This window comes from Dreissena polymorpha, chromosome 9, assembly GCF_020536995.1.
Source record: "Dreissena polymorpha isolate Duluth1 chromosome 9, UMN_Dpol_1.0, whole genome shotgun sequence".
In the NCBI taxonomy this organism is placed as follows: domain Eukaryota; kingdom Metazoa; phylum Mollusca; class Bivalvia; order Myida; family Dreissenidae; genus Dreissena; species Dreissena polymorpha.
Window position 1 is genome coordinate 23,571,510 of NC_068363.1, and position 26,586 is coordinate 23,598,095.

General features: G+C 34.4%; 3 protein-coding genes across 4 annotated transcripts in view; 2 read left to right on the forward strand and 1 right to left on the reverse strand.

The window, feature by feature from the left end:
* Positions 1–26,586, forward strand: part of LOC127845424 (uncharacterized) — a 564,768-nt gene that overhangs the window by 424,120 nt on the left and 114,062 nt on the right. The window lies entirely within an intron of this gene.
* Positions 1–26,586, forward strand: part of LOC127845416 (uncharacterized) — a 577,557-nt gene that overhangs the window by 412,642 nt on the left and 138,329 nt on the right. The window lies entirely within an intron of this gene.
* LOC127845426 (stimulated by retinoic acid gene 6 protein-like) lies at positions 879–25,064 on the reverse strand. Of its 2 annotated transcripts, XM_052376328.1 has the most exons (14): positions 24,391–25,064; positions 17,953–18,041; positions 17,169–17,299; positions 13,092–13,143; positions 12,610–12,750; positions 11,377–11,507; positions 10,788–10,887; positions 9,463–9,604; positions 8,346–8,502; positions 7,976–8,024; positions 7,192–7,361; positions 6,568–6,699; positions 5,969–6,132; positions 879–3,351 (listed from the first exon to the last, which is right to left on the reverse strand). In XM_052376328.1, the coding sequence occupies exons 2-10, from the start codon at positions 17,986–17,988 to the stop codon at positions 7,991–7,993; spliced, it is 924 nt and encodes a 307-aa protein (XP_052232288.1). In that variant the 5' UTR covers positions 17,989–18,041; positions 24,391–25,064; the 3' UTR covers positions 879–3,351; positions 5,969–6,132; positions 6,568–6,699; positions 7,192–7,361; positions 7,976–7,990. The 2 variants fall into 2 exon arrangements, with proteins under 2 accessions (XP_052232288.1, XP_052232289.1); XM_052376329.1 differs by lacking the exons at positions 9,463–9,604; positions 10,788–10,887; positions 11,377–11,507; ... (3 more) ...; positions 17,953–18,041; positions 24,391–25,064 and adding an exon at positions 8,888–9,445 and having other exon boundaries at positions 7,244–7,361.

Below are 26,586 nucleotides of genomic sequence, written 5' to 3' on the forward strand. Positions count from 1 at the left end.
CATATAAATCAACTACTGATAGCACAATAAGAAATTATCAATATAAACACACCCAGAAAATAATAGCTACGAATAAATATCTTTTTTAAATGCAATCTATCCAACACAAATCTATGTGAAATGTGTAGTGAACATATTGAAACAATTGAACACATTTTCTGGGAGTGTAAACACACTCAATCTCTATGGAATCAATTGACAACCTTTCTGGAAAAACAACAGTTAAATGTTAAACTATCTCTCTAAGACATCAGTTTAGAAGTAAATACCTTCAAAATTCAAGATATTAATAATGCTGTGAATTATATAATTATATTAATGTAATATTTTATATTCAGCATGAAAAACATAAAACAAAAATACCCACGATGAACTGTTTTATCAATTATTTAAAACTGAAGATTCAAATTGAAAAAGAAATAGCCCTAAACAATGATACACTTTATATATTTGAACAAAAATGGAAACACATTACACATTCATAACAAGTCCAGTATGCTTTCTACCCACTTTATGCAACCCATCCTTATTCATAACTATCCTGTTGTTTTTCTTTTTGTTAAACAACTATCACAATAAAAACACAAAAAACAAAAGAAAAATGATACATATTAACCTTTCTTTAAACCAAAAGAAAACAAGGTCAAACATATATATTAGCATATCTTGTATAACATTTTTTGAACATTATTGCTGCTTCATGGTTTCACTTTGTTGTATGATCATTGACATTTATACATTGTATGTGTAATATTGAATTAAAAAACAAATATCACTATACAAAAACTATGAGTACGTTTCAACTCAACTCAACTGGTAATATTGCGTCTGCATGTACTTTTTTCAAAATAAAACCAACTTATACTGATATTATATTGTGATATTATATTGTATCATGTATACATAAGCATTATTATATAACATAAACTATGATGATAAATCACAAGCTACAGAATAAATACAATTGTATTACAAAGGAATGCGATAACAATAAAAAATATAATATACATTAGGCACGTAAGGTAGTACGTACCGTTGTAAGCAAATACCACCACTAGCCGTCCGTTGAGATATTTACTTTATGTTGTGTTTTAAATAGACCTTTTCACAGATTTTGTCATGTATTGAAGTTTGTCAGTAAATGCCTTATATTGATAAATATAGACATAAGATCTAAAATCTCCAGTAAAACAAGAAGAATAAATTAAGAAAGAAAAAAGTAACCCTCAACTGATCTCGAACCTCTTACTGCTGTAGCAAAGGTCTAACGAATAGACCACTCGGCCATCCATGATCATACTATGAGTGATGTATTTTATCTATTATATAAGCAATCATCGCAGTGTCACAAACTATAACGACAATTACAGATCTCTACAATTATTCAATCGTTTCGCGTTTCAAAGCTTTATAATTTTCAGGTTTTTTAAATCGTCAAAAGATGCATATTATGGACATTGCAGAGCATAGTAATTTTGGTAAATGTTCAGTATTACTATTTCCTCACAAATATCATAACTACGACGACAATTTACAAATCTAAAACAATGTTTTTTTCATTTTGTTTACCAAAACGTGTGATATCATGTGAACTATGTACAATCATATAATTTAATATATATGACTTAAGTATAATTCGTTAAAAGTATTATTTTCAAAACACTCACGTGCCGCTTTTTTCATTTCTACTAGCATATCTTTAGTGTTTATCTGACAATTATTGTTATTAATTCGGCTTTAAATTATCCGATATTAATGTGTGTAACATGTGGCATCTCTTTATTTGATTATTATCATTTCTTGAATTATATGTCTGACCTTCGTTTATAATAGCATCGTTGACAAAATGTTGACTACATGTTCAATCAATAGTCTGTAGACTTTCGTTCAAGAGTTTTTAACATTTAAACGTATCAAAGTATTGGAAATAAATCTGCAATATGAAAAGCTTAATATATTTTACCGTATCAAAGTATTGGTACAAAATTTGCAATATGGAAAGCTTAAGACATTTTACCGTTTCAAAATATTGGTACTAAATCTGCAATATGGTAAGTTTTTAAGACATTTTGCCGTTTCAAAGTATTGGTACTAAATCTGCAATATGGGAAGCTTAAGACATTTTACCGTATCAAAGTATTGGTACTAAATCTGCAGTAGGTAACGTTTAAGACATTTAACCGTATCAAAGTATTGGTACTAAATCTGCAACATATAAAGCTTAAGACATTTTACCGTTCCAAAGTATTGGTACTAAATCTGCAATATGGAAATCTTTAGACATTGTACCGTATCAAAGTATTGGTACGAAATCTGCAATATGGAAAGCTTAAGAATTTCACCGTATCAAAGTATTGGTACTTAATCTGCAATATGGACAGCATAAGACAGTTTACCATATCAAAGTATTGGTATAAAATCTGCAGTAGGGAAAGCTTAAGACAGATTACCGTATCAATGCATTTGTACTATTTTGTGTGTATGTTGGTTTGTATTGTGCTGTATTGTGCTGTTTTTGTATTGTTTGGGCAATCGGTCACTTGCCTTAAATAAAGGACCAACTAATTGTTTTTAATGAGAATTCAATACTGCTCCAGCAGCTGGAGTTTCACTTCTTTATAAGAATCTGCAATATGGAAAGCTTTAGACATGTTTACGGTATCAGAGCATTGGTACTAAATATGCAATATGGAAATCTAAAGACATTTTACCGTATCAAAGTATTGGTACTAAATCTGCAATATGGAAAGCTTAAAAAAACGATTCTCAATTCATGTTATTGTTAGAAGTTTAATGTATAAATATATAATTTATATAAATTAAGAATATATAAACATATACAATTAAGCAAATAAAAAATTAACTGTATGCACTGGCACTTAACAGTTTATCGTTTTACAAAACTATGACCTCCCTCCCCACAAAACAACATCAACTAAACTAGCACTGATTTATCGTTATGATCCATGTGCATGACCGTTTGATCATGATGAGCAACGCCAGTGTTTGGCAGGTCAGTATTAGATACGTCAATGATAGCCTGGTCAGAAAGATCAGTAATGTCAATGTCCTCTAGCGTGTCATAGTCTGCTTCAATCTGTTTTGCTCTCACAGATGGATTCCTCACCATAGTGTACGCTTTCAACCAACGACGTCTCGGCCTTACTAACGCAGTCCAAGAGCTGGAATAAGTGACGTCTGTTGAAACGTCATCAACGGTTCCGTATGTGTTGAGGCGAGCCTGGTTCCGGTTTTGTGGCATACAGTCAATCAGAATGTCACAAAATACCAACCAGACCGGGTGTCGATGGCACTCTTCGAAATGGAGGAAACTAACGTAGTTCATGTAACCTAACGAACAAAAATAAAACGACTTTGTGAATTATAACAAACAGTATTTAGAGAAAATTGTATTTTCGTGTCAGATTCTCGCCTTTGTTAATAAACACCCTACCGGTAATTATTCGTTAACAACGTAACAACTATTAAGCTACATCACAAACATCAAACATCAACATCAAAACTACAACCCAACATCAAAACTATCCGTAAGCTACGTCACCACTATTCGTGAATTACAGCACAACTGTTCGTAAGCAACAGTACAACTAAATGCAAACTACAGTATAACTAAACGAAGGCTACAACACATCTTAACGAAGACTATATAACAACTAAACGAAGACTACAGTACATCTAAACGTAGGCTACAACGCACCAAAACGTAGGCTACAACATAACTAAACGATGAATACAGTAAAAACTAGAGCCTTGTCACAGACGTGACCAATACCCCCACATGCCGCATTGACACATAATATTTTGCATGTTGTCTTCACAAAAAACCGCGGACACCATGCTCAATGTTTAAAACGCACTAATTGACCCCGTGACCTAGTTTTTGACCCGGCATGGCCCATGTTCAAACTTGACCTACACATCATCTAGATACAACTTCTGACCAAGCATGGTGAACATCGGATAAAAACTACTTGAATTAAAGAGCGGACACCATGCTGAATGTGTATAACGTACTAAGTGGCCCCCTTGACCTAGTTTTTGATCTGACATGACCCATGTTCGAACTTGGCCTTAAGATCATCTTGATAAAACTTCTGACCAACTTTGGTGATGATCGGATGAAAACTACTCGAATTAGAGAGCGGACACCATGCTAATTATTAAAAAAAGTACTAAGTGACCCCGTGACCTAGTTTTTGACCCAGCATGGTCCATGTTCAAACTTGGCGTAGGGATCATTTAGATACAACTTCTGACCAATTTTGGTGAAGATATCGGATAAAAACTACTTGAATTAGAGAGCGGACACCATGCCGAATGTTTAAAACGCACTAAGTGACTCAATTAGTTTTTTCACCCGGCATGACCCATATTCAAACTTGACCTAGACATCACCTAGATACAACTTCTGACCAAGTTTGGTGAGGAATGGATAAAAACTACTTGAATTAGATAGCGGACATCATGCTTGATGTTTAAAACGCACTAAGTGTCTCTGTGACCTAGTTTTTGACCTGCCATGACCCATGTTAAAACTTGGCCTAGACATCATCTAGATACAACTTTTGACCAAGTTTGGTAAAGCTCGGATAAAAACTACTTGAATTAGAGAGCTGACACCATGCTCAATGTTTAAAACGCACTAATAGACCCCGTGACCTAGTTTTTGACCCGGCATGAACCATATTCGAACTTGACCTAGACATCATCTAGATACAACATCGGACCAAGTTTGGTGAAGATCGGATGAAAACAACAGCTCACTCCTATATACCCCCTTAACTTCGTTTGTGGGGGTATAAAAACGAAGGCTACAACTCAACTAAACGAAGGCTACAGTACAACTAAACGTAGCATAAAGTACAACTAAACGAAGGCTACAGTACAACTAAGCGTAGCGTAAAGTACAACAAAACAAAGGCTACAAAACAACTAATAAAATGCTACAGTACAACTAAACGAAGGCTCCAGTAAAACTAAGCGAAGGCTACAGCACAACTGAAGGTAGGCAACATGGCATCTAAACGTAGGCTACAGCACAATTAAAAGTAGACTACAGTACACTTAAACGTAGGCTACAGTACAAGTAAACGAAGACAACATTACAACTAAACGAATGCAACAGTACAACTACACGAAGGTTCGACTATAAATAAACGAAGGCTATTATACAACTTTACGAATACCTAAGTACAACTAAACTTAGGCTTCAGCACAACTAAACGAAGACTATAATATAACAAAACGGATGCTACAGTACAAACAAACGAAGGTTACAGTACAACTGAAGGAAGACTTAAGTACAAATGAACGAAGGCTACAGCAAAACTAAACAAAGTTGCCAGCACAATTACACATGAGCTACATTACAACTAAACGAAGGCTACAGCAAAACTAAACAAAGGCTACAGTACAACTAAACGAAGGCTACAGCCCTACTAAGCGTCAGGTACAGCACAGTTATTCGTAAGCTAAACCACAACTTTACTATTCGTTGACTAAAACACAATCATTCTCATGATAAAAATTTGGACATTTTCATGCGGAAGTGATATACAATGCTAAGAATAAAACATAAAACATATATACCAGAACAATTGTAATTTTTAGGATAAATCTACATGATTTACATTGTAGACGGATGATCTTTACATTATTCATAGATTTCACCTAATGACCAGGTAGTTTTAAAGAGCAACATGTCATCGTATAGATCATTCATACAAATGCATTTAAATATCATTTGAAATACCCCAAACCAGTTTCTTACCTTTGCCCCAGGTAAATGTTATTGTATTAACAGAATAATAACATTAATATAATTATTATCAACACTTGTATATTTTACATTTCGTTAAAGCTATGCGTAAGCTACATAACAACAATACGTAATATACAGTACAACTATTCGTAAGTTACAGCACAAATATTCCCAATCTACAGCGACCTTTATCCCATGTTTCGAAGCCATTTACGAGACCACACTTGTCCAGCCTGGAGAGGTACATGATGCCCAGGATCATGCCCTTAATAATGGTGAGAAGACAGCCGAACAGGCCGAGCACGATGTAGAAGAAGAACGTGAAATAAGTGACATTGTGGAATATCTTCCTGAAAATATAACCGAATACAGACGTATAGTTCGAGGACGATGTAGAAGAAGAACGTGACATTAGTGACATTGTGGAATATTTCCTTGCAAATATAACCCAGGGATAAAAAGTGTTCGCAAATTCGCCCGGATGAATAGATTGAAGTTGGGGCTAGTCAATGTCAAAGACAGGGTACCATTTTTAAGCTGGAAAATTTCACGAAATTTATCATAAATACCTCTGTAATGAAAGTAGCTAAAGCAAATACAATTAAAAATCTACGATTTGGGCCAATCAAAGCAAGTATATACCTATGACATTATCCTGGATTACGCTATAGGTTTTGATACTGGGCAACCAACGGTAAGAACTAACTTTCTATAGCTGTAACCGGTGAATATTATAACAGAATAAGACCATCAATATTCCAATACCAACATACAAATAAACCTACCTGTTGTCCAAAGCCAAAATAACGGACGTGTCTTGTTTTCTTTGCGAATCAACCGATATCCGGGTCTGAAGAAGTCCACGACAGAATAACTTTTGCAGCAACGTAAAGGCGTAGAAAATAAGAACTCCTGATCTACAAGAACAACAGATATTATTATCAAACGTAAAGGCGTAGAAAATAAGAACTCCTGATCTACAAGAACAACAGATATTATTATCAATCTATGAGTAGCTCAACCTTTTTCAGAACAACTTTTATATGCAATTTGCTGAATATATTAATACCAAACTTTGGTCTTTATTAATAAAAATGAAAAACAACATAAATACTCAATTAAAAGACAAAAATGATGGCAACTTGGTGTGTTATGTAGATCAGTTGTCCTTCCGAACAATTTTAAAATACAAGTCTCATTCTGAGAAAACTTCAATAATAGCATATGCGCAAAGATCCAGATTAGCCTATGCAGTCCGCCAAATAATCAGGGAAGACACTTTCCGTAAATATGCAATGTGTTCTTTGAAGGAAGCCTCTTCTTCGCGAAAATCCAATCTATGCGAAAATTGTTGTTCGCAATTAGCTAGTACGAAGGCGCTAGCTAATCTGAACCGACACTAAACGCACATGTATGCATTAATCCCATTTGTTCCAGAAGGGGGTCACATGCACGACGTACAGAAGGTTCCACATGTACTTCAGGACATCTCGAGAGATTAGTCCGAACACAGGCAGCACGATAAGGTAGGCGAGTGCAAAGAACGTCAAAAGCAGGACAGCCCACACAATGATGTATCCTGAAAACAAAACAGACATGTTCCACTAGCCTGCCAACAACACGCGCAAAGAAAAAAGGGGCAGACAGCTGCGGCAGGAAGCCGATTTGGCCTGTATATTTGCAATATGCGGCAGATAAGGTTTCCACAACGACAGTGACCGCTGCACAAGCAACAAGCAACCAGACGTTGAATAAACAACCGTGACATACTCAAGGGACGCAAGTCAATTGTCTGTCGAGACTTACAAACGCAAACAAGTAATATATATATATATATATATATATATATATATATATATATATATATATATATATATATATATATAGTGAACACTGAGGGATATACTTGTGTTGATATTTCAATACTTATCATCGCAAACTTATAAATAATGTTTGCGTCTTCTTTGACAAAGAATATCCTAACATATATTACAATGAACCATAAAATGTTATAACGTTCTTATAACTTATTTCATTCCGCCACGTACAGTATGGTTACATTAATAACCGTATTACCGATGTGTGAAAGAAACTTAATGCAACTTCATCAGTTTATCTTATATGTGAATATATATTTAGAATATATTGGAAAATTATTTGATTAAGATTTGAGTATTGAACGTGCCCACTTACCCCATAGTATATACGCTATTTGTGAACCTGCATAGGCCATGCTGTCAGACTAATGAAAAATAAATATAAACTCATGTTGCCAGTGGTGTAAATCAAACTGTTTGTCTGATTTTCGGAATTATACATTAAGCAGCAGACACTTAATGGTTTTAAATCGTTCGTTTTGATGTACCATTTACAATATTTAAATAACGTTATCGGTATATTTAAAGAAGTGTATACTTTTGTTTGCCAATTGTTGAGATTGCCTGGCAAAGTACATAAGTATGTACTTAATATGAGCAAAGAGGTTATTGTCTATAAAGGGCGAGGAGTGAGATAATCTAATCAGTAATGTTTCACACACATGCGAAAACTTCTGCAAACTTACCAACACAAACACAGCGTTTCTGTCTTCGCGGTCAAGGGCAAATGGTTGAATATGCCTTTAAACATCAGCTTGATATTGTGGCGGTAGTTGGTGAGAATTTGGAAGATTGAAAACAGGGTCAACAGGGACGACAGTATAAAAGACAACAAGGCCGACACTGAAATTAAGATCAAAAGAAATATGCTTAGAAAGGTACATAAATCTATAAGAAGCAATGTTTCCCAACATCAGTTGTGTAATATTTGCTAATTTTGGCTCCTTAATAATTGAAACTAGTTAAGGTACTGGATAGTGAATTTTAATTTTTTTTAAATGTTTAGTGCGAAGTTATACAAGTATTTATTGGTAATAATATACTTAACTACTTTACGCATTTAGACCCACAATTAGTTCAAACCACAACACTTCGATATCAATAAGTCGAACATGAAAACACAGTGTTTTCATTACATTTTACCAAAATATAGAAATAAGTGAAGACGTAATAAAACGCTTTCAAATATAGAAAAGAATCATCAAGCCAATTATTTTAAATAACTAACCATATTATGCTTGAAACTGTCGACATAAATGAACTTTTGTGTTTAACATTACATCTAGTGCATCGTGTTACATTTTTTCAGCTACAATAAATATGTAACACATATCAAAACAGGTAGCCTGTAACTGCAAAATTCTGCGCATTTTCTGCACTTTGATTAAGTAAATACTTATGACTTAAGTTATATGGGTTGTGAGTTGTGGCGTTTACTTACCGTTGACCTATTTACCATAAGTCTAAGATTTATATACCATTGGCATATCTACCATAATTGTTGCTTTACCATTGGGCCGTCCTGAAATACCGTTGACCGTATCGTTTACCGTATTGACCACCATTGTTGGTTTATCGTCGACCGTATGGACTTATTATTGACCGTTTTGACCTCTCATTGACCTTATTGACCATAAGTCTTACGTTGGTTTACCATTGACATATCTACCATAATCGTTGGTTTACCGTTGGACCGTCTTGGAAAACCGTTGACCATATGTACCAATCGTTTACCGCATTCACTTTCATTGTTGGTTTACCGTCGACGGCCACCTTCACCTACCGTTTACCGTATTGACCTACCGTTGACCGTATTGACCATAAGTCTGAGGAACGAACAACCGCTGTCGTCGACGGTACTGTTGCCTTCGGCCGTCGTGTTTGGGTACAGGAACTGCACCAACTTCTCAAGCTGGTAGGATCCCAGTACGATTATAATACCGAACTGAAACAAGAGGGTAAATATTAATTAACCCTTTACCACTCACATACGCATTTTAACCTTTAAGCATCAAAATAAATTGAAGACCTTTCTAACTAGATTCTAGTTATAAGAGAATTGATTTTAAATCCTAAAATACTGATAAGCAGCAAACAGCACACAATCTGAACAAACGAGGAGCAATTCGCAGGCTGTTCTGGTTCTATGGTGGTAGCATACAGCCATTTTCACTTTGGTACTGAATTGGGAAAGGGTAAAATGAGCTATGCTCGAAAGTACCACAAAAATGTGTTTGTTTTTATTCCACCGTGACATCCGTTTTAATTAGAAAACTCATATTGTATTTACCATTGCTAATCTGAATGCTGTTGTCCGCATATATATAGGAAAGCTACTATTGCATGAGCGTATTGAAAAAGCTACCAACATGGAGGTAATGCTAATGTTTAATAAGCCTTAATATACTTGCTAAAAAACTATTGAATGATGAGATTCTGTTTCAGTTTATATCATGTGTACATTGGACACACGAAAGGAAAGGTACTCTTGCAGCTGTACAAGCAATTAAATACTACCATGTTTAATACATCCAAAAAAAATTTATTTTTTCAGAGACTATTGTTACATGCACTGACAGGAAAGTATATTTTGCATCTCATTAAAAACCAAGAAAATTTGACTTCGTGACTCTTTGATAATACAGCCTTAAAAACTGCCAGAAGTCATTTGTTTTATTAACTTAATTTATTTTTTTTTAAACAACACACATTTGTGTTATATGAACATTATGGGAGGATAAATTGAGATTATTGGAAATTGATCTTAAACAACTTAAAACAGTATAACTAATATAATATAAAGGAGTGAAACTCCAGCTGCTGGAGCAGTATTTAATTCTCATTATACACAATAAGTTAGTCCTTTATTTTAGGCAAGGCAAGTGACCAATTGCCCAAACAGCACAAAACAGCACAAAACAGCACCATACAAAACAGCATACATAACACATAAATGAATAAAGCTGGGGTCACCGTATGGAACGGTCAATGCAGAGCATTGGGGGTTTAAACCAATTTTTAGAGCGCTCAACCTCACACTTGGCCCAGCAATATTCATGATTCATTTAAGTGTAAATAAAATGTAATAAGTATGTTAAGCTTGACAGCCTTGTTTCATTTTATCTTACCTGGTATGAACATATCAAGGCTACTGTGAAAATGCCAATGATCCTCGGCGAATATTTTAATGTCGGGTCATTTACGTAGATATACTGGCGCAAAAGTGCACTGAAAAAGAGTGCCGAAAATACACACGTTTAAGCACTACATTACATATTTCTAAGAAAAGGTATTTTGCTTTAAGTTTATAAGCCATTAATGCAATATAAGTTGACACTATATAGAAACATTATAAGTAAGTAAATCATGGACACTATTGAAACAAGTACATCGTTGACACTATATCAAGATTATAAGTAAGTATATAGTTGATATTGTATCAACATTGTAAGTAAGTACATCGTTGACACGTTAACAACATTATAAGTAAGTTAATAGTTGAAACTATATCAACATTATAAGTAAGTTAATCGTTGACACTATATCAACATAAAAAGTAAGTGAATCGTTTACACTATATCAAAATTAAAAGTAAGTACATCGTTGACAACATAGCAATATTTTATGGAAGTAAAACCATTACTAACATCATCAGTTATATGCAAACAGGTAAATATCACATCATTTTTTATTAATGTACCACATCTTTATGCCTACCGAATCTTTGTTTTCCAGCTTGGTTCGCCGTCCAAGGCGTCGAATGACATGTTCTGATATAACTTCGTGCCCGCCAACAGGTTCTTAACGTACTGGATGTTATATGGAGTGCCGTACTTTCGACGTTCAACCTTAAAATTGAAAAAAAAGGTTATATTTTTGTTCACTGATTGTTCAGTTTAAACTTTCATAGGTGATTATTGAATAAATATGCATGATAGGTCAGTCACGAGTGTGAAATTATACTTTTATATACATTCAATATTGTACTTAACTAAACACCATGCAATATTTATTAAATGTTTATAGTTCATAAATCATTAAATGCATTAGACCTTATGAGTGGAACAAAATAATCAACATATGCCAAAACAAATTTATATTTTGCAAACATCACATGTATAAAATGACAGAAGTACATTTACAACCAAACACAATATATCGTCTTCTATTGAGGACCGCGTTTCTTTCCTGCTGGTGTAACTGTAGTTTCCATTTGTGTGGATTTGACGTAACTTCATCTTTCTATTAATTTATATAAATTACTGTCAACCCAGTTATTATTTGCGTGGCATTAATTTTCGTCGATTTCACGGGTGGACTGATCCACGAATTAAACATAAACAGACCCCAAACTGACCAACGCACATTCTTTCTTTTGAACATCATAAATCCAAGAATGTTCTTGTCCACGAAAACAGTCATTAAACATTATATGCGGACGAATACAAATAAATAATTCAACAGTAAGTCAATTCTCAAACTACTCTACTGGGTTAACGGCAACCACTTCATTCCAAAGCAAATCTTTCAAGATATGGAATAATTTCTAGTTAGTGTTTATATTTTACGCATATCACCGTCATCTTCAACATAGTTTAGCTTCTTGTATATTGTGTCCATTTTAAAATGCAAGAAAACAACAACACAATACTTTAAATCATACATATCAACCATTATTTTTAATGGGACATCATGACGTGTTGATATTTGCGGCAGGAATATGGTACGAGCTGTGCTCGGAACCAAGCTTCGATCGAAAATTTGTAAATTAAATAGTTAAATCGTAGATTTTTAAATTAAATAGGGCAATCGCAGATCTGTTCATATGATTGATAAATCGTAAATCTGTAAATGTGGTTGGTCAATCGTAAATCTGTTCATTTGAAAACGGAAAGCAGCACACTGAAAATGTAAATATCAACAAGCACAACTGTGAAATGAAGTTCTTACGCGTTCGATAAATGGTCCCGCTGATCGAGCTTTAATTGCCCGGATGCTGTTCCGTATCAGGACGTACAGGTACCGGAATGCAAGACCGATTGTACACACGAGCACCGGAATTTGCTTCGCAATTTCTTGGCCCGTTAAACCCTGGAATGAAGGTTTATAAGGTAATTCCCTAACATGACAGAACATATCTTCAGTTGATGCAATATCTAGAATCTTGTAAAAACAGATCAATTTCATAGAACAAACAATTAAGTTGATAAGTTTTCAAAAGAGAACAAATAAAGAATTGGTGGATATTTGATAAGCATATAAAATATACTTTGTACTAATTATTGAGGTGTGTTTCTTTCCAGTCACAAAGTGTCGTAATCAGCATTATTTATGCGCATTCCCATGCGTGTTGGGAAAACATACTGAAATTGTAAAACCACAAATAATGAATAAAACAGCATGTGGGATAAACAAGTTTAAATGCTACATACGTTTTCTCCTCCGTTTGGACAGTTTATGACAAGCATAAAGTGAACGTATAACCTGAAAGAGAAATGTCAAATAATGATGAGAAATTGGGTGAAATATTTGGGTTTTCTTTATGTACGAAATATAAATATTTGGGTTTTCTTTATGTACGAAATATTGACAAGTATATCAAAAAGATTAAATATTTGGATCTGGTGCATGTTTAACAACAAAGGGGTTACGATGCTGTTAACACAAGCCTTGGGCTGTATTTGCATTATTTATTGGTATCACAATGCTGATTAGCGGGTGCATACTTGAATAGTGACTTCTCCAGGTTGTAATTCAGCCAATCAGAAATAAAAACGCATAGAACACTGACCAATGGGATTCATAACAGAGTTTCACTGGGCAGATGTTAGAGGGAAACAGACAGTTAGCGTTTAGACTTGGAGACGTACGGATCGAGAAAGATACGATCATGTAGCAATCACAACGTATTTGTATAACTGAAAATATTTAGTATGTTAGACATTAAATTGGACTAGAAACTGATACATGGTGTTGTTGAATATTTTATCCTGTATTATGCAGAGAAATTAACATAAATAGAGAGGGGCCGACTTGTCCCATGCGCGGCACGAGAAAATGGAAGTTAATGCAAAACTCGTCATCTTGGCAATTCGCGCATGACGAGATATCGAATGATAGGCTACATACCGGTAATTTAAGAGTAATGAACATTGTTAGTAACTATGTGTCGTCTATGAACTATGAACGATTACGGGACAGAAAGATATTATTTTATTAAACTATAGAGTGTTATATAGTAATACTAGTTAATGATACTGACATCCAAAAATAATAAACAATAACAAGTATGAGTTTCAAGTAATTTGTCTACAAATATTATTCCGCGTTTCTCGCCCTTACATATTTATAGAACTACCCGTATTTGTATACATAGTGCCGCAATTGATTCTCCAACAACCTTGTATTGATACAAGGGTTGCTATCGCTAATCTGGTAATATATAGAGCCGCGCATTCGGACAACGGGGGTTAATGCTTAAAGTGACGTCCCGGATTAGCCTGTGCGGTCTATACAGTCTAAAAAGGGACGACACTGTCCGCCTTAACTGAAATTACGCTAAGAAGGGACATTCTTTATACGAAAAATACTATATACGTGAAAAATATAGTCCTTTCATTGGTCTGTGTTAACAACACAGGCTAATCTGGGACGACACTATTCGCACATGCATAACGCCCGGTTTTCTAGGGAGGCTAATAAAGGAGCGGATAAATGGGATCCTCTTGGTTGAAACAATCGACACATTCAGAAAATGACACATATAAATGATGTGTAGCCATGACTTGACATTTTACATATACAAATTGTAGCGTAGTTCGTGAGAAATATGTAAAAAAAAATATGATTTTCATTTTAACTAATCATTTGTTTGTAAAACGTTATAAAATAACTAAAATGCCTTTCCGCAGTCTATGAATTCGCTTATAATAGCAAACAAATACCTTGAGTTTAACCGTACGGTGTATGGTCTTAAATATTAATCCCACCTATTTTTTTTTCTTTATCAAATATATTTTCATTACAAAAATTGCTAGAACAGGAATAATATACCATTATTATTACGTATATTAATAGCTCTTCAATTCACAGTGAAATATAATAACTATCGAATATCATTATGAATATAATATTCAAATTATCCAGACAGTTCTAAAGATCCATTAATACTACCTTTATAAAATAAAACGTGTATTTGCATTAAAATGATTATACTTCAATGACCAGAATGTGCAATACCCCAGGCCCAATATGGAGCCCACAAACACCCAGCTGGTTGTTAGACAGGCGAACAGTGGGTAAAACAAAAACCCAATGACCAGTACGTACAGCATTATCAGCAAGGCTGAAATATCAAACGAGTAATTATTGTAATTTTTATTTCCATCAAATAATTTCTTCATATACGGTACAATCATTATTATTCGCTAAAGATTAATTTTGGTTGATTCTGCGCATCGATAGATCCATGAATTTAACACAAACACCTAGGAAAATGACCATTTGGGTTGCTTCTGTGCAACGATAGATCCACGAATTTAACACAAACACATATGAAAATGACCATTTGGGTTGCTTTTGTGCATCGATAGATCCCTAAATTACACACAAACACATAGAAAAATTACCATTTCAGTTGATTCTGTGCGTCAGTAGATCTACGAATTTAAAATTAACACATAGGAAAATGACCATTTTGGTTGATTCTGTGCATCGATAGATCCACGAATTAAACACAAACACATAGGAAAATGACAATTCTGGTTGATTCTCTGCATCGATAGATCCACGAATTAAACACAAACACATAGGAAAATGACCATTTTGGTTGATTCCGTGCATCGATATATCTACGAATTACACACAAACACAAAAGAAAATAACCATTTTGGTTGATTCTGCGCATCGATAGATCCACGAATTAAACACAAACACATAGGAAAATGACCATTTTGGTTGATTCCGTGCATCGATAGATCCACGAATTAAACACAAACACATAGAAAAATGACCATTTTGGTTGATTCTGCGCATCGATAGATCCACGAATTAAACACAAACTTATAGAAAAATGACTATTTTGGTTCATTCTTTGTATCGATAGATCCACGAATTAAACACAAACACATAGGAAAATGACCATTTTGGTTGATTCTGTGCATCGATAGATCCGCGAATTTCAAACAAACATGATAGAAAAAAACATTTTGGTTGATTCTGCGCATCGATAGGTTCACGAATTAAACACAAACACATAGGAAAATGACCATTTTGGTTCATTCTTTGCATCGATAGATCCACTAATTAAACACAAACACATAGGAAAATTACCATTTTAATTGATTATGTGCATCGATATATACACGAATCAAACAAAAACACATTGGAAAATGACCATTTTGGTTGATTCTGTGCATCGATAGATCCACGAATTAAACACAAACACATAGGAAAATGACCATTTTGGTTCATTCTTTGCATCGATAGATCCACGAATTAAACACAAACACATAGGAAAATGACCATTTTGGTTGATTCTGTGCATCGATAGATCCACGAATTAAAAAAAAAACATTGGAAAATTACCATTCTGGTTGATAATACGCATCGATTGATCCACGAATTAAACACAAACACATAGAAAAATGACCATTTTGGTTGATTCTGTGCATCGATAGATCCACGAATTAAACACAAACACATAAAAAATGAACATTTTGGTTGATTATATGCATCGATTAATCCACGAATTAAACAAACACATATGAAAATGACCATTTTTGTTGATCGATAGATCCACGATTTTAACATAAACACATAGGAAAATGACCAACGCAATTTCCTCATTAATACAAAATACGAAATCCACGCATTTACTTGTCCACGAAAAAAAAATGTTATCCTGCCGGGGAATATAAATGATTTTAAAATACTTGCAGTCGACAATCGTCTTTATCACATATTTATGTGTACAGCATATGATGTGACATAAATGAGGTTTTAGTAGCTTATTTACCAGGATCCTCCGGTATCTATGACTTAAACAAGTTGTCGATTTATTATTCTACCTAAATGACATTTTTATACGCACGAAAATATAAACACGTGCTAAGAGAAACATTTTCTGTTTATGAATAATAATGGACCAAAACACAATAAATAACACTTCATTATGCATTTGATGAACACGTATGTATAATATATAACAAAAGCAATAACACGCATACCTTTAACGGTAGCATTCATTCAGAAGTGAACAAGTGTTAACCAACCGCGGCGCAAACAATTTAATACACTTCATTACATTGATTATGTAAGTTCATTCTTTTTCCAATCGTAACCCTACTATTTTATTTGAATATAGAGTATCGTCTATGTCAGAATAAACGAATGGGTGTGACTGACTTTTCAAATAAATGTTTGATAATGACCAATAATTAAATAGGCCATTAGACAGCAGACATCGGAGAAATCCCTCAATAGGACTTGAGTATAGTTTAGATACGTACTTTGATACCAAGCTGGACCAGCGCTTAATAGTCCTCTGATGTTGAAGAGCACGTAACAATATCCAGCGATACTTCCAAATGACATCATGTATCCGAAATTGTCCGAACAATGGTCCAGCATGTTTATTGGACTGAAATTAGTATCCGAATCGTCCGAACAATGGTCTAGTATGTTTACTGGACTGAACTGAGTATCCGAATTGTCCGAACAATAGTCAAGCATGTTTATTGTACTAAAATGAGTAACCAAAATTGTCCGAACAATAGTCCAGAATGTTTTTGGACTGAAATGAGTATCCGAAATTGTCCCAACAATAGTCCAGCGTGTTAATTGGACTAAAGCGAATATCCGAAATTGTCCGAATAATGGTCCAACATGTTAACTTTAATGATCTGATTTACCGTAAAATTGTGCGAACAATTTCCAGCATGTTTATTGGTTGGACTGAAATGAGTATCCGAAATTGTCCGCACAATTCCAATGGCCTAGCAATATATTAGACTGAGCTGATTTAATGTATAATCGTAATTGTACGCAGGAAAATGACCATTTTAGAGAAATCAAAGAAAAGGTCAACGAAAATTTCATTCTTTGTGTGTGTAAAAACAAACACGAAATTTCATGCCGTCGAATTTAAATGATTTTATGAAAATGGAAAAGAGACGAAATATATTTCACCATTTTTTTATTATAAATGCAATGATTTTCATTCTATGCACATAAGTCTAATTTGAAAATAAATAGACAGAATATTCGAAGTAAACTTGATAGTTTATGTCTTACAAGATGACTGCTGGTCGGCGCCATAATGCCTTGCATCTCGTGTGTTCGGAGCGCTTCTCAAGAATACAGAGTATAGCAATGGTCGCCCCCTGAAAATAAAATCATTAAAATAAGGTAAAAATAGGATATTTCCCAATGGTAAAAAATTAACATTTTTTTCCCAAAATTCGAACAAAAATTTCCCCAAAAAGATTCCGAACATTTCCAATAAACTTTATAATTGGTTTATTGAGTTTATATAGAGCAACTTAATTCCGTAGCACTTTATAATATAAATATGAAAACGCAGTTGAACATACACTTAAAAACCATTGGTAGTCCAACTTGTTGAGGCTCTCAAATATTTAGCTACTTTTCATATTGGTAATATTTGTAGTCCAACTTGATAAAGCTCTCAAATATTAGCCTACTATTTATATTGGTAATATTTGGAGCCCATATAAAAAGTATCTCTAAATTCTGTGCGCGTCTTATTAATAAGACTCAAACCATTGGTATAGTGATAATATTTATAAGCATATTGATTATGTTTTATTTTCCCCAGTTGCATGGTGTATCGCGCTTTTTTCCCATCCAAGAGGTACACGCTGTCAAATGTATTGCGAACAAAATCACTGTACGTGTTTTGTCTTAAACAGTACTTAATCATCAACCAGTAGTTTAAAAAAGATTCTTGTTGCACTCACAATGCTCACATTTAAGGTAATTTCTTAAAAACACGAAGGTCACACTGCCAATGGGTTGAGTAATCACTAAATAATTAAGATAACTGCATTTATACTTTGTTAAGCTTCTCAATAAAAATAGACACGTATGGTAATCATCATCATAATAAACAACAACAACATAAACATCGTCATCCAAAGTACTATCATAACCACGACCATGTGCACAACTATCATCACAATCATCAACAACACCATCATATTCCTCAGCAGCATCACCACTATCATCGAGCCCATCAACAGCATCATCACCACCATATTCATTAAAATTACCATAGCATCGTCTTCATCGTTGGCAGCATCGACATATTAATTCTATGGTCGTATTAAACAGCATCAGCCGATTCATGATCATGTTAATGAACATTATATTATTAGGATCGTATCAAACAACATCAACCGATTCATGATCGTGTTCATGAACATTTTATAATTATGATCGTATCAAACAACGTCAATCGATTTATGATCATGTTCATGAACATTTTAATATAAGATTCGTATCAAACAGCATCAACCAATCCATTATCATATTAGTGAACATTTTAATATAAGTGTGACCAGGTCGACTTTCTCCAGATTTGTTTAGTGTTTTATTATCCTTACCTATTATTTTAACATTGTATTTTGTTGATTGTGGTCACATGATCAATTCGGAGGGAACAGCTGGCAGACATTTGTATTTTATGTACAAAACGAGTTCAAGTTCACTCTAGTGGTCAGTATTGGTTCTTGTGTTTGTATTTTATTGTATAATAAATAATTATATAAAACAGAGAAACAACTTCATTGTTTTTCAATATCTATATATATATATATAATATAATATTTTTTGGATGTAATTGTAAACGGTTGCATTGCATTGTTTTCTTTGTATTTCGTTTGAGGTTTGAAAATCTTTAATGTTCAAATCGCATGATTTCGCGAATGTTCAGAATGGCAGCAAATTAATAAATTCACTTTTAAATAGCAACTTATACACTCAGTTGAAACACCATAATATCTGTTTGCATGCTCTAATTTACAGCACCAGTAGCTTGAAAGAAGCGTGACTGAGTGTCAGTGAAGTGACAGAGAAAAGGACTCAATTCCATAAATTGGTAAGAATTGTATAAATTTTATAAATGTGTTTAATGTTATATTCTTAATTCATTATTTGTAAGGTTTTGTATGCTGCGATTCTGTTTTTATGATTATTGATGTCACTGTTGTACCTGAATATTATACGAGTCATATAAAACACATGTTAAGGCCACTAGAACAGAACTATTGTTTTATTGTTGAGTATTTTATTGTTTTATATATTTCAGATCCTGTCAGATTCACTAGATGGAATAACTACCATATTCGGTATGATTGTATCTCATTATAGACTGACTGAAAGTCTAACATTATTTAAAGAAGTGAACTATGAAAAATCTTATTTATGTTGATTAGGATAAAATACACCCATAACCATGAGGGTTACATTAGGTAGTATTAATCAGCATAAACTGATTCATGATCATGTTCATGAACAAAATACACAACTGCAATGATCACATTGGTCGGGAAGTTTTGCTTGACAGAATAATTTATGTTTACTGAATACTAACCGAAATGATCATCGCAATCAGTTGGTACTTAATCAGTGGACCAGTCTCTTTCTCGCATGGCGAATTATTTGGCAATATCCTGCGATCGTATGCAAATAATCAGAACAATAATAATGATGATAATAATACTAATATCTATTATTATCCCTCGCCATAGGCGGAGGGATATTGTTTTGGCGTTGTCCGTCCTTCCATCCGTCTTTCCGTCCGTCCGTCCGGAGCAATATCTTGGAAGTGCTTGGGCGGACTTCATTGAAACTTGGTATGAGTATATATATGGATAACAGGATGATGCACGCCAAATGGCATTGTACACCATCTGTTAATAACGGAGTTATGGCCTTTTGTATCTTAATAAATGCTTTTTTGAGTGTCAAATATAACATTTTGTGTCCAGAAGCATATTGGCGGGGGATATAAATTCAACGAATTTGCTTGTTTTTATAAAAATTATAAAAATGATAATAATTATATTAATGATGATGATGATGATGGTGACGACAACGATGAGGTTGCTGATGGTGATGTTGTTGTTGATGTTGTTGTTGATGATGATGATGGTGATGATAATGATGATTGTGATGATGATGATGATGATGATGATGATGATGATGATGATGATGATGATGATGATGATGATGATGATGATGATGATGATGATGATGATGATGATGATGATGATGATGATGATGATGATGATGATGATAATGGTGATGATGATGATGACGGCGACGGTAATTGTGGCCTAGGCGGTGTTAGCGGTGGTGATGGTTGCGTTATGCAAGTGGTGCCGTTACCATACATGAGATAGGTAGTATGGTAAATAACTTAAATAGACTTTTTCACAGACTTTGGCGTGTATTAAAGTTTGTCATTAAATGCTTAGAAATTTGATAAATGTAAACATTGGAACCAAATTGCTCCAGTAAACAAGATGGCCATGGGCTCTAAGGCGCTCACCTGAGACCTTAAGGAACTAAACTATTCTGGGAAGGTGATGTTCAAAATAATAAAAGTACTTCATGAAACATAAATATTATCATAAGGTTCACAAGAAGAAATTCGCTCGCCCCTGGAAACCATGCTCTTCAGAGCACCGGAGCCATTTTCAAAGTAAATCAAGATATTATAGGAACATATGTTCTCAGCATGTTTCATTAAGATTGAACGAAAATGTAACTTATAGAGAGTTCACAATGTTTCACTATAGCAATAAAAAGAAATCTGCCACCCACCTCCGGCCCTTGCTTTTAAACAAACTGGAACTATTTTCAGACTCGCGTTGCAATGATATTTCCAATTAAAACAACAATCAACCCTATTTAAAACACAAATCTTTGATAATCACACCAAAACTACTTACCTGACATCCATAAACTGTGTGCCATAACAATTTGTGTTCCATTCTTATCAGTCTAAAGGTCTTTGATGTGAGTTCCCAGCTGAGGCCTATTTCTAGGGACTAAGGGCTTTTAAGCTGCAAGCCTGATACATCACATTAACAATTCATGCTCAGTCAAGAGATAATTAATTAGTTGCTGATAAGCAGGTGTATGAATGGGATCAATGGAGAAATAAGAGTGCATTCTTGACAAGCCATGCATTCATGATTGAAGGTCAAACACAATTCGAGTCATATACAGTTGTTTCTCCCCTACAGTTTAGAGTCAGGCCCCAAATTCCTGTGCTGGCCACTTGTCACACATATTGCTGCATGTAATTTAATGGCCGCAGACCAATGAAATAGCCATTAGCCACGGAAGGTACCTCATTATCTCTGGCAGTTGCTTGATGCCTAACTTCTTGTTTACAGCCCTTTCCAGGGAACAGCAATTGCTATACAGTGGTATCAATATAATTAAGAGTTCGGGATGAATGTGCATGAGTAAACTGAATGTAAATCTGCTATCTACATTTCAGCTATTCATATTAGGACAACTGATGTTAAACACTGAAATAAATCAGTACTTATTGGGTGAAATTTAAAAAAAAACACGGTAGCTCCGCCCTTTACCGGTTTCTAGATTTTTTTAATTTCGCCTAATTAGTAACTTCTATCATATACAATGAAGCTAAAACACAAGTCCCTGCATATTCAAAGAATATTTTGGTAACTTCTGTTGAAATTTCAAAGAAATAGGCAAACAACGGACTGATATCCAGAATTATGATATTTAAAATTAATCCATGCTTAAAATAAACAAATAATTTACCATCATTTCTTTCTGAGAAGGATCTTGTGCAATATGGACCCCTCTTGAAAATCTGACAAAGTCCACACTTAGAATAACTAATAACTTTGAATAAAACTTCAAATCAGTTGCTTTAAACTTAACAATATTCACAGTTAAATGAACGCAGTGTCTTTTTATCTGCAATCAAGGTATCAAGGAAACATATAGCCTGAGCTTATCAGCCCCATTACATGTGATTTATTACTTTTCATTGACTGCCTGCTGGTAAGCTGACCACTGCATCAAATTAACATGTAATTGACACAAGATAGTGGGAGAATAGTTTCTACTCTTTCTCTCTGGGGCCTGACTTAGAACTGCTCAAGTAATTTTTTGTGAAATCAATATTACTACTTAAAATTTTGAGAATACTTAATAAAGGGTTTTCAGACGGCAAAAATATGTTTGTTGCACTTCATCCCCAACCAATCCTCAACATAATAATCCTGTATTATTATGGTCATGTTTTTCAAATGTTCACTACTGTTTTCAAACTCGTCCGAGATATCCACATAACCAATGTTTTGACCAAATTTCATGATGATTAGGCAACAAATGTGACTTCTAGAGTGTCCACAAGCTTTTTTACTATATAAATATAAGGAAAAAAGACCCCCCCCCCCCATGTAGGCCATGTTTTTTTACTGATCTAAACCATTTTCACACTCAACCGTCGTATCCAGGAAAATATGTTCTGACCAAATTTCATGAAGATTGGACCAAAAATGTGACTTCTAGAGTGTTCACATGTTTTCACTATATACATATAGAGAAAACTGCCCCGCCCCCTGGCGGCCATGGTTTTTCCAACGATCTGGACCATTTTCGAACTCATCCGATATATCAATGAACCCAATGTTTTGACCAAGTTTCATGATGATTGGGCAAAAATTTTGACTTCTAGAGTGTTCACAGGGTTTCTCTATAGCCATAAGGAACACTGCCTCGCCCCCTGGCGGCCATGTTTTTCAACGGACCGGAACAATTTTTAAACTCAACCAACATATCATTAAGACAATTTCAAACATTTTGGCAAAATTTACATAAAGATTGGGCATCAAATGTGACTTCTACAGTGTTCACCAGGTTTTTCCTACTGACCTAGTTTTTGACCCAGCATGACCCAGTTTCGAACTCAGTCGAGGTATCATCGGGACAAATGTTCTGACCAAGTTTCATGAAGATCAGACAAGAAATGTTGCCTCTAAGAATGTTCACAAGGCAAAATGTTGACGACGGACGCACGACGGACAAAAGGCGATCCCAAAAGCGATCTAAAAATGCACTGTTCACACAGTGAGTGGTGTATTTTGCGCATTAAACAAGCAAACCTCGTAATGTCACAAAATATAACGATAACACCAGAACTCTCAAATTATTCATTCGTTTCGCGTTGGTAACGCTCTATAACTTTATTTTTTTTAATCGTCAAAACATGCAAATAATGAACATTTTAGATCATGGTATATGATCAGTTTTACTGTTCCTCCCAAAAATCATAACAACAATGACAATTTGCACATTTGAAACATTTTTAACAAACGTGAAAAAGTTCCTTTAAAATGGGAGATGTAATTTGCAGCATAAGAACCGATAGTCGCAGTATTTATTTTGGAAGCGGACAGTTTCAAATAATGGTTGTAGCAGTAGCATCGACGCTCGTTGGTGTTGGATAACGATTAAGGGATTGCATTAGGTTGGTTGTGGTGAAGGCTGTAAACCCAGCTGATGGTGATGGTGTTATTATGTCCATTTTTATCATTTCCATTTGAACGCATAATGAGTAGATCTAGTTTCGTGGAGAACTACTAAAAACAATGCCATTCAAGCTCATTGTACGATTGAACAAAATAGTATAACATTTTTCAAATAAAAAAGACTTACTCTTTAAACCGCCGCCCATCGCTAGCTTGTAACGGGCTCTCGTCCATGTCTCTTTAACTATAATCAGCACTTCCTATATAGATCGGTTACTTCCAACTTTGTGGGGGTCGTTTCTCTCTCTCTCTCTCTCTCTCTCGCTTTCTCTCCAACTTCGAATTGCTAAAGAACAGTCATATGTGTAAACCGCAAACGTTTGGTTAGTTCATAAAAACCGTTAAATCATTAGCATATCTCATTAAATAAACCCGTTTACCGTTGCATATGTTCGGTAGGTTAAGTGCAAATGGATTTGTACAAACGAAAAAATGTAAACACAGTTGAAATATACTTGCATTTTAGTTCACGTAGTAGTCGTAAAATATATTTCAAGACAACTGATACAATGACTCAGTGAGGTGTAGTTTATATTACATTCCACAGAGGAAAGAACCTTAGTTAATATATAAGGTATATTTTATTTCAATAACACTTCAAGCGCGTTGAATTCCGCCTATGACCATTATAAATACTGCACAAATAATACTTCACAGTATCCCGTTACAACTCACTTCAAATGTACATCTTAACTTGTCATTCAATTCAAAACTTAAAGCTCAACATCCTGTTTATGTTTCCTGAAACACGATATACTACACTGATAAATTGGCCTATTGACAGTTGTAAACTGAAAACTGTATACACTCGCACGCATACTTGAATGAAGTGCAACGTTACACAAAATATGCAATTCATTCCAGTACTGAAGATAGATAACCTATGTAAGGAACTACTAGTCTTGTTCATGAATAAATTGACCTCGTTCTAGGAAAACGGGGCCTAATGCTTACGCGTAGAATGTCGTCTCGGATCAGCCTGTGCAGTACGCACATGCTAATTAGAGACGACACTTTCCATTTTGTCTGGATTTCCGTACAGAAGAGACTTCTTTTAAACAAAAAAGCGTTAAGTGTCGTCCTTAATTTTACTGCAAAGACTCAAGGCCGTTAATCACGCGCGCCACCTCTTTATTTGAGATGCATTAATAAATGAGCCAATGCAACTTCCGAGGTGGCGCTCAGGCCCGGATGTTTTGAAATGTAATGGATAATTTTAAAGGGTGATTAAGTTTTATATGGATTTTTTTCAACATATTTCGTAATATTATTAAAATCGGGAAATGTAGTGCGATTCAGGGAAGATTAATTCATCCCAAAATGTAGATAAACACACATTCTCAGCACAATTAAAAACGTGAATACCTTTATAAGTTGTGGCATGGTGGAGTTTTAAAAAGCATTTCGATTAGTTTGTCCTCTTCTACGAGAAAATGTTCACCCAATTAAACGATTGCGTACAACATATACTAGATACTGCATGCACAAAACATATTGGCTTCTTGCCGACGTAGTAGATAATTTTGAATTTTTCCCCAATGCTTAGGAGATGGCGCTAATGATAGGATGTGGCGCCATTAACAACTATTTTGTATTGAATTATGTGCACTAATATGGTTGATAATTATCGTGCAATGCTTGTTGCTCCCTTTTGTTCCATGACGAGTAATACTATCATTTACATCTACGTACACATGTTTAGTTCTAATATACGTTTACATATATGGAATGTATATTGTCTATAATATATCCTTTATGTCTTACATTAAGCAAATGCCAGCCATACAATATTGTTTAAGTGCACAAAACTGGATTTTCGTTGAAAGAGACTTCATTCAAACAAAAAAGTCCATAAAAGCGGAGAGTATAGTCCCTGATAAGCCTGTGTGGATTGCACATGGCAATCTAGGACGACACTTTATGCACATGCATTAAAGCCCGTTTTCCCAAAGAGAGGTTTTATAAAACTCCGAGTCTTGTTTAAACGTATATGACACAAACTGTATTCCGTACATAATGATCATGTCGAAAAGATGCATGTGTATAAGCAGTATTTACTAGATGTTGTTTGTAGATTGGATGACTTCAAATTCATTTAAATTCAATTTTAAAGATTCACTGTGACGGGTATTTGCAAAAATGTGTGATTGAAAAAATCCAATGATTGAAGAATATTTCATACTTACTTGTAATACATAAACATAACAAACTAATCGTTTTCGTATAACCGCATTTAATACAATAAAACAAAGTATGTCAATCTCTCCAATATCCCACTTAAACATTAATTCTAAATGATTTTGCATAACAACCATACAGCAGC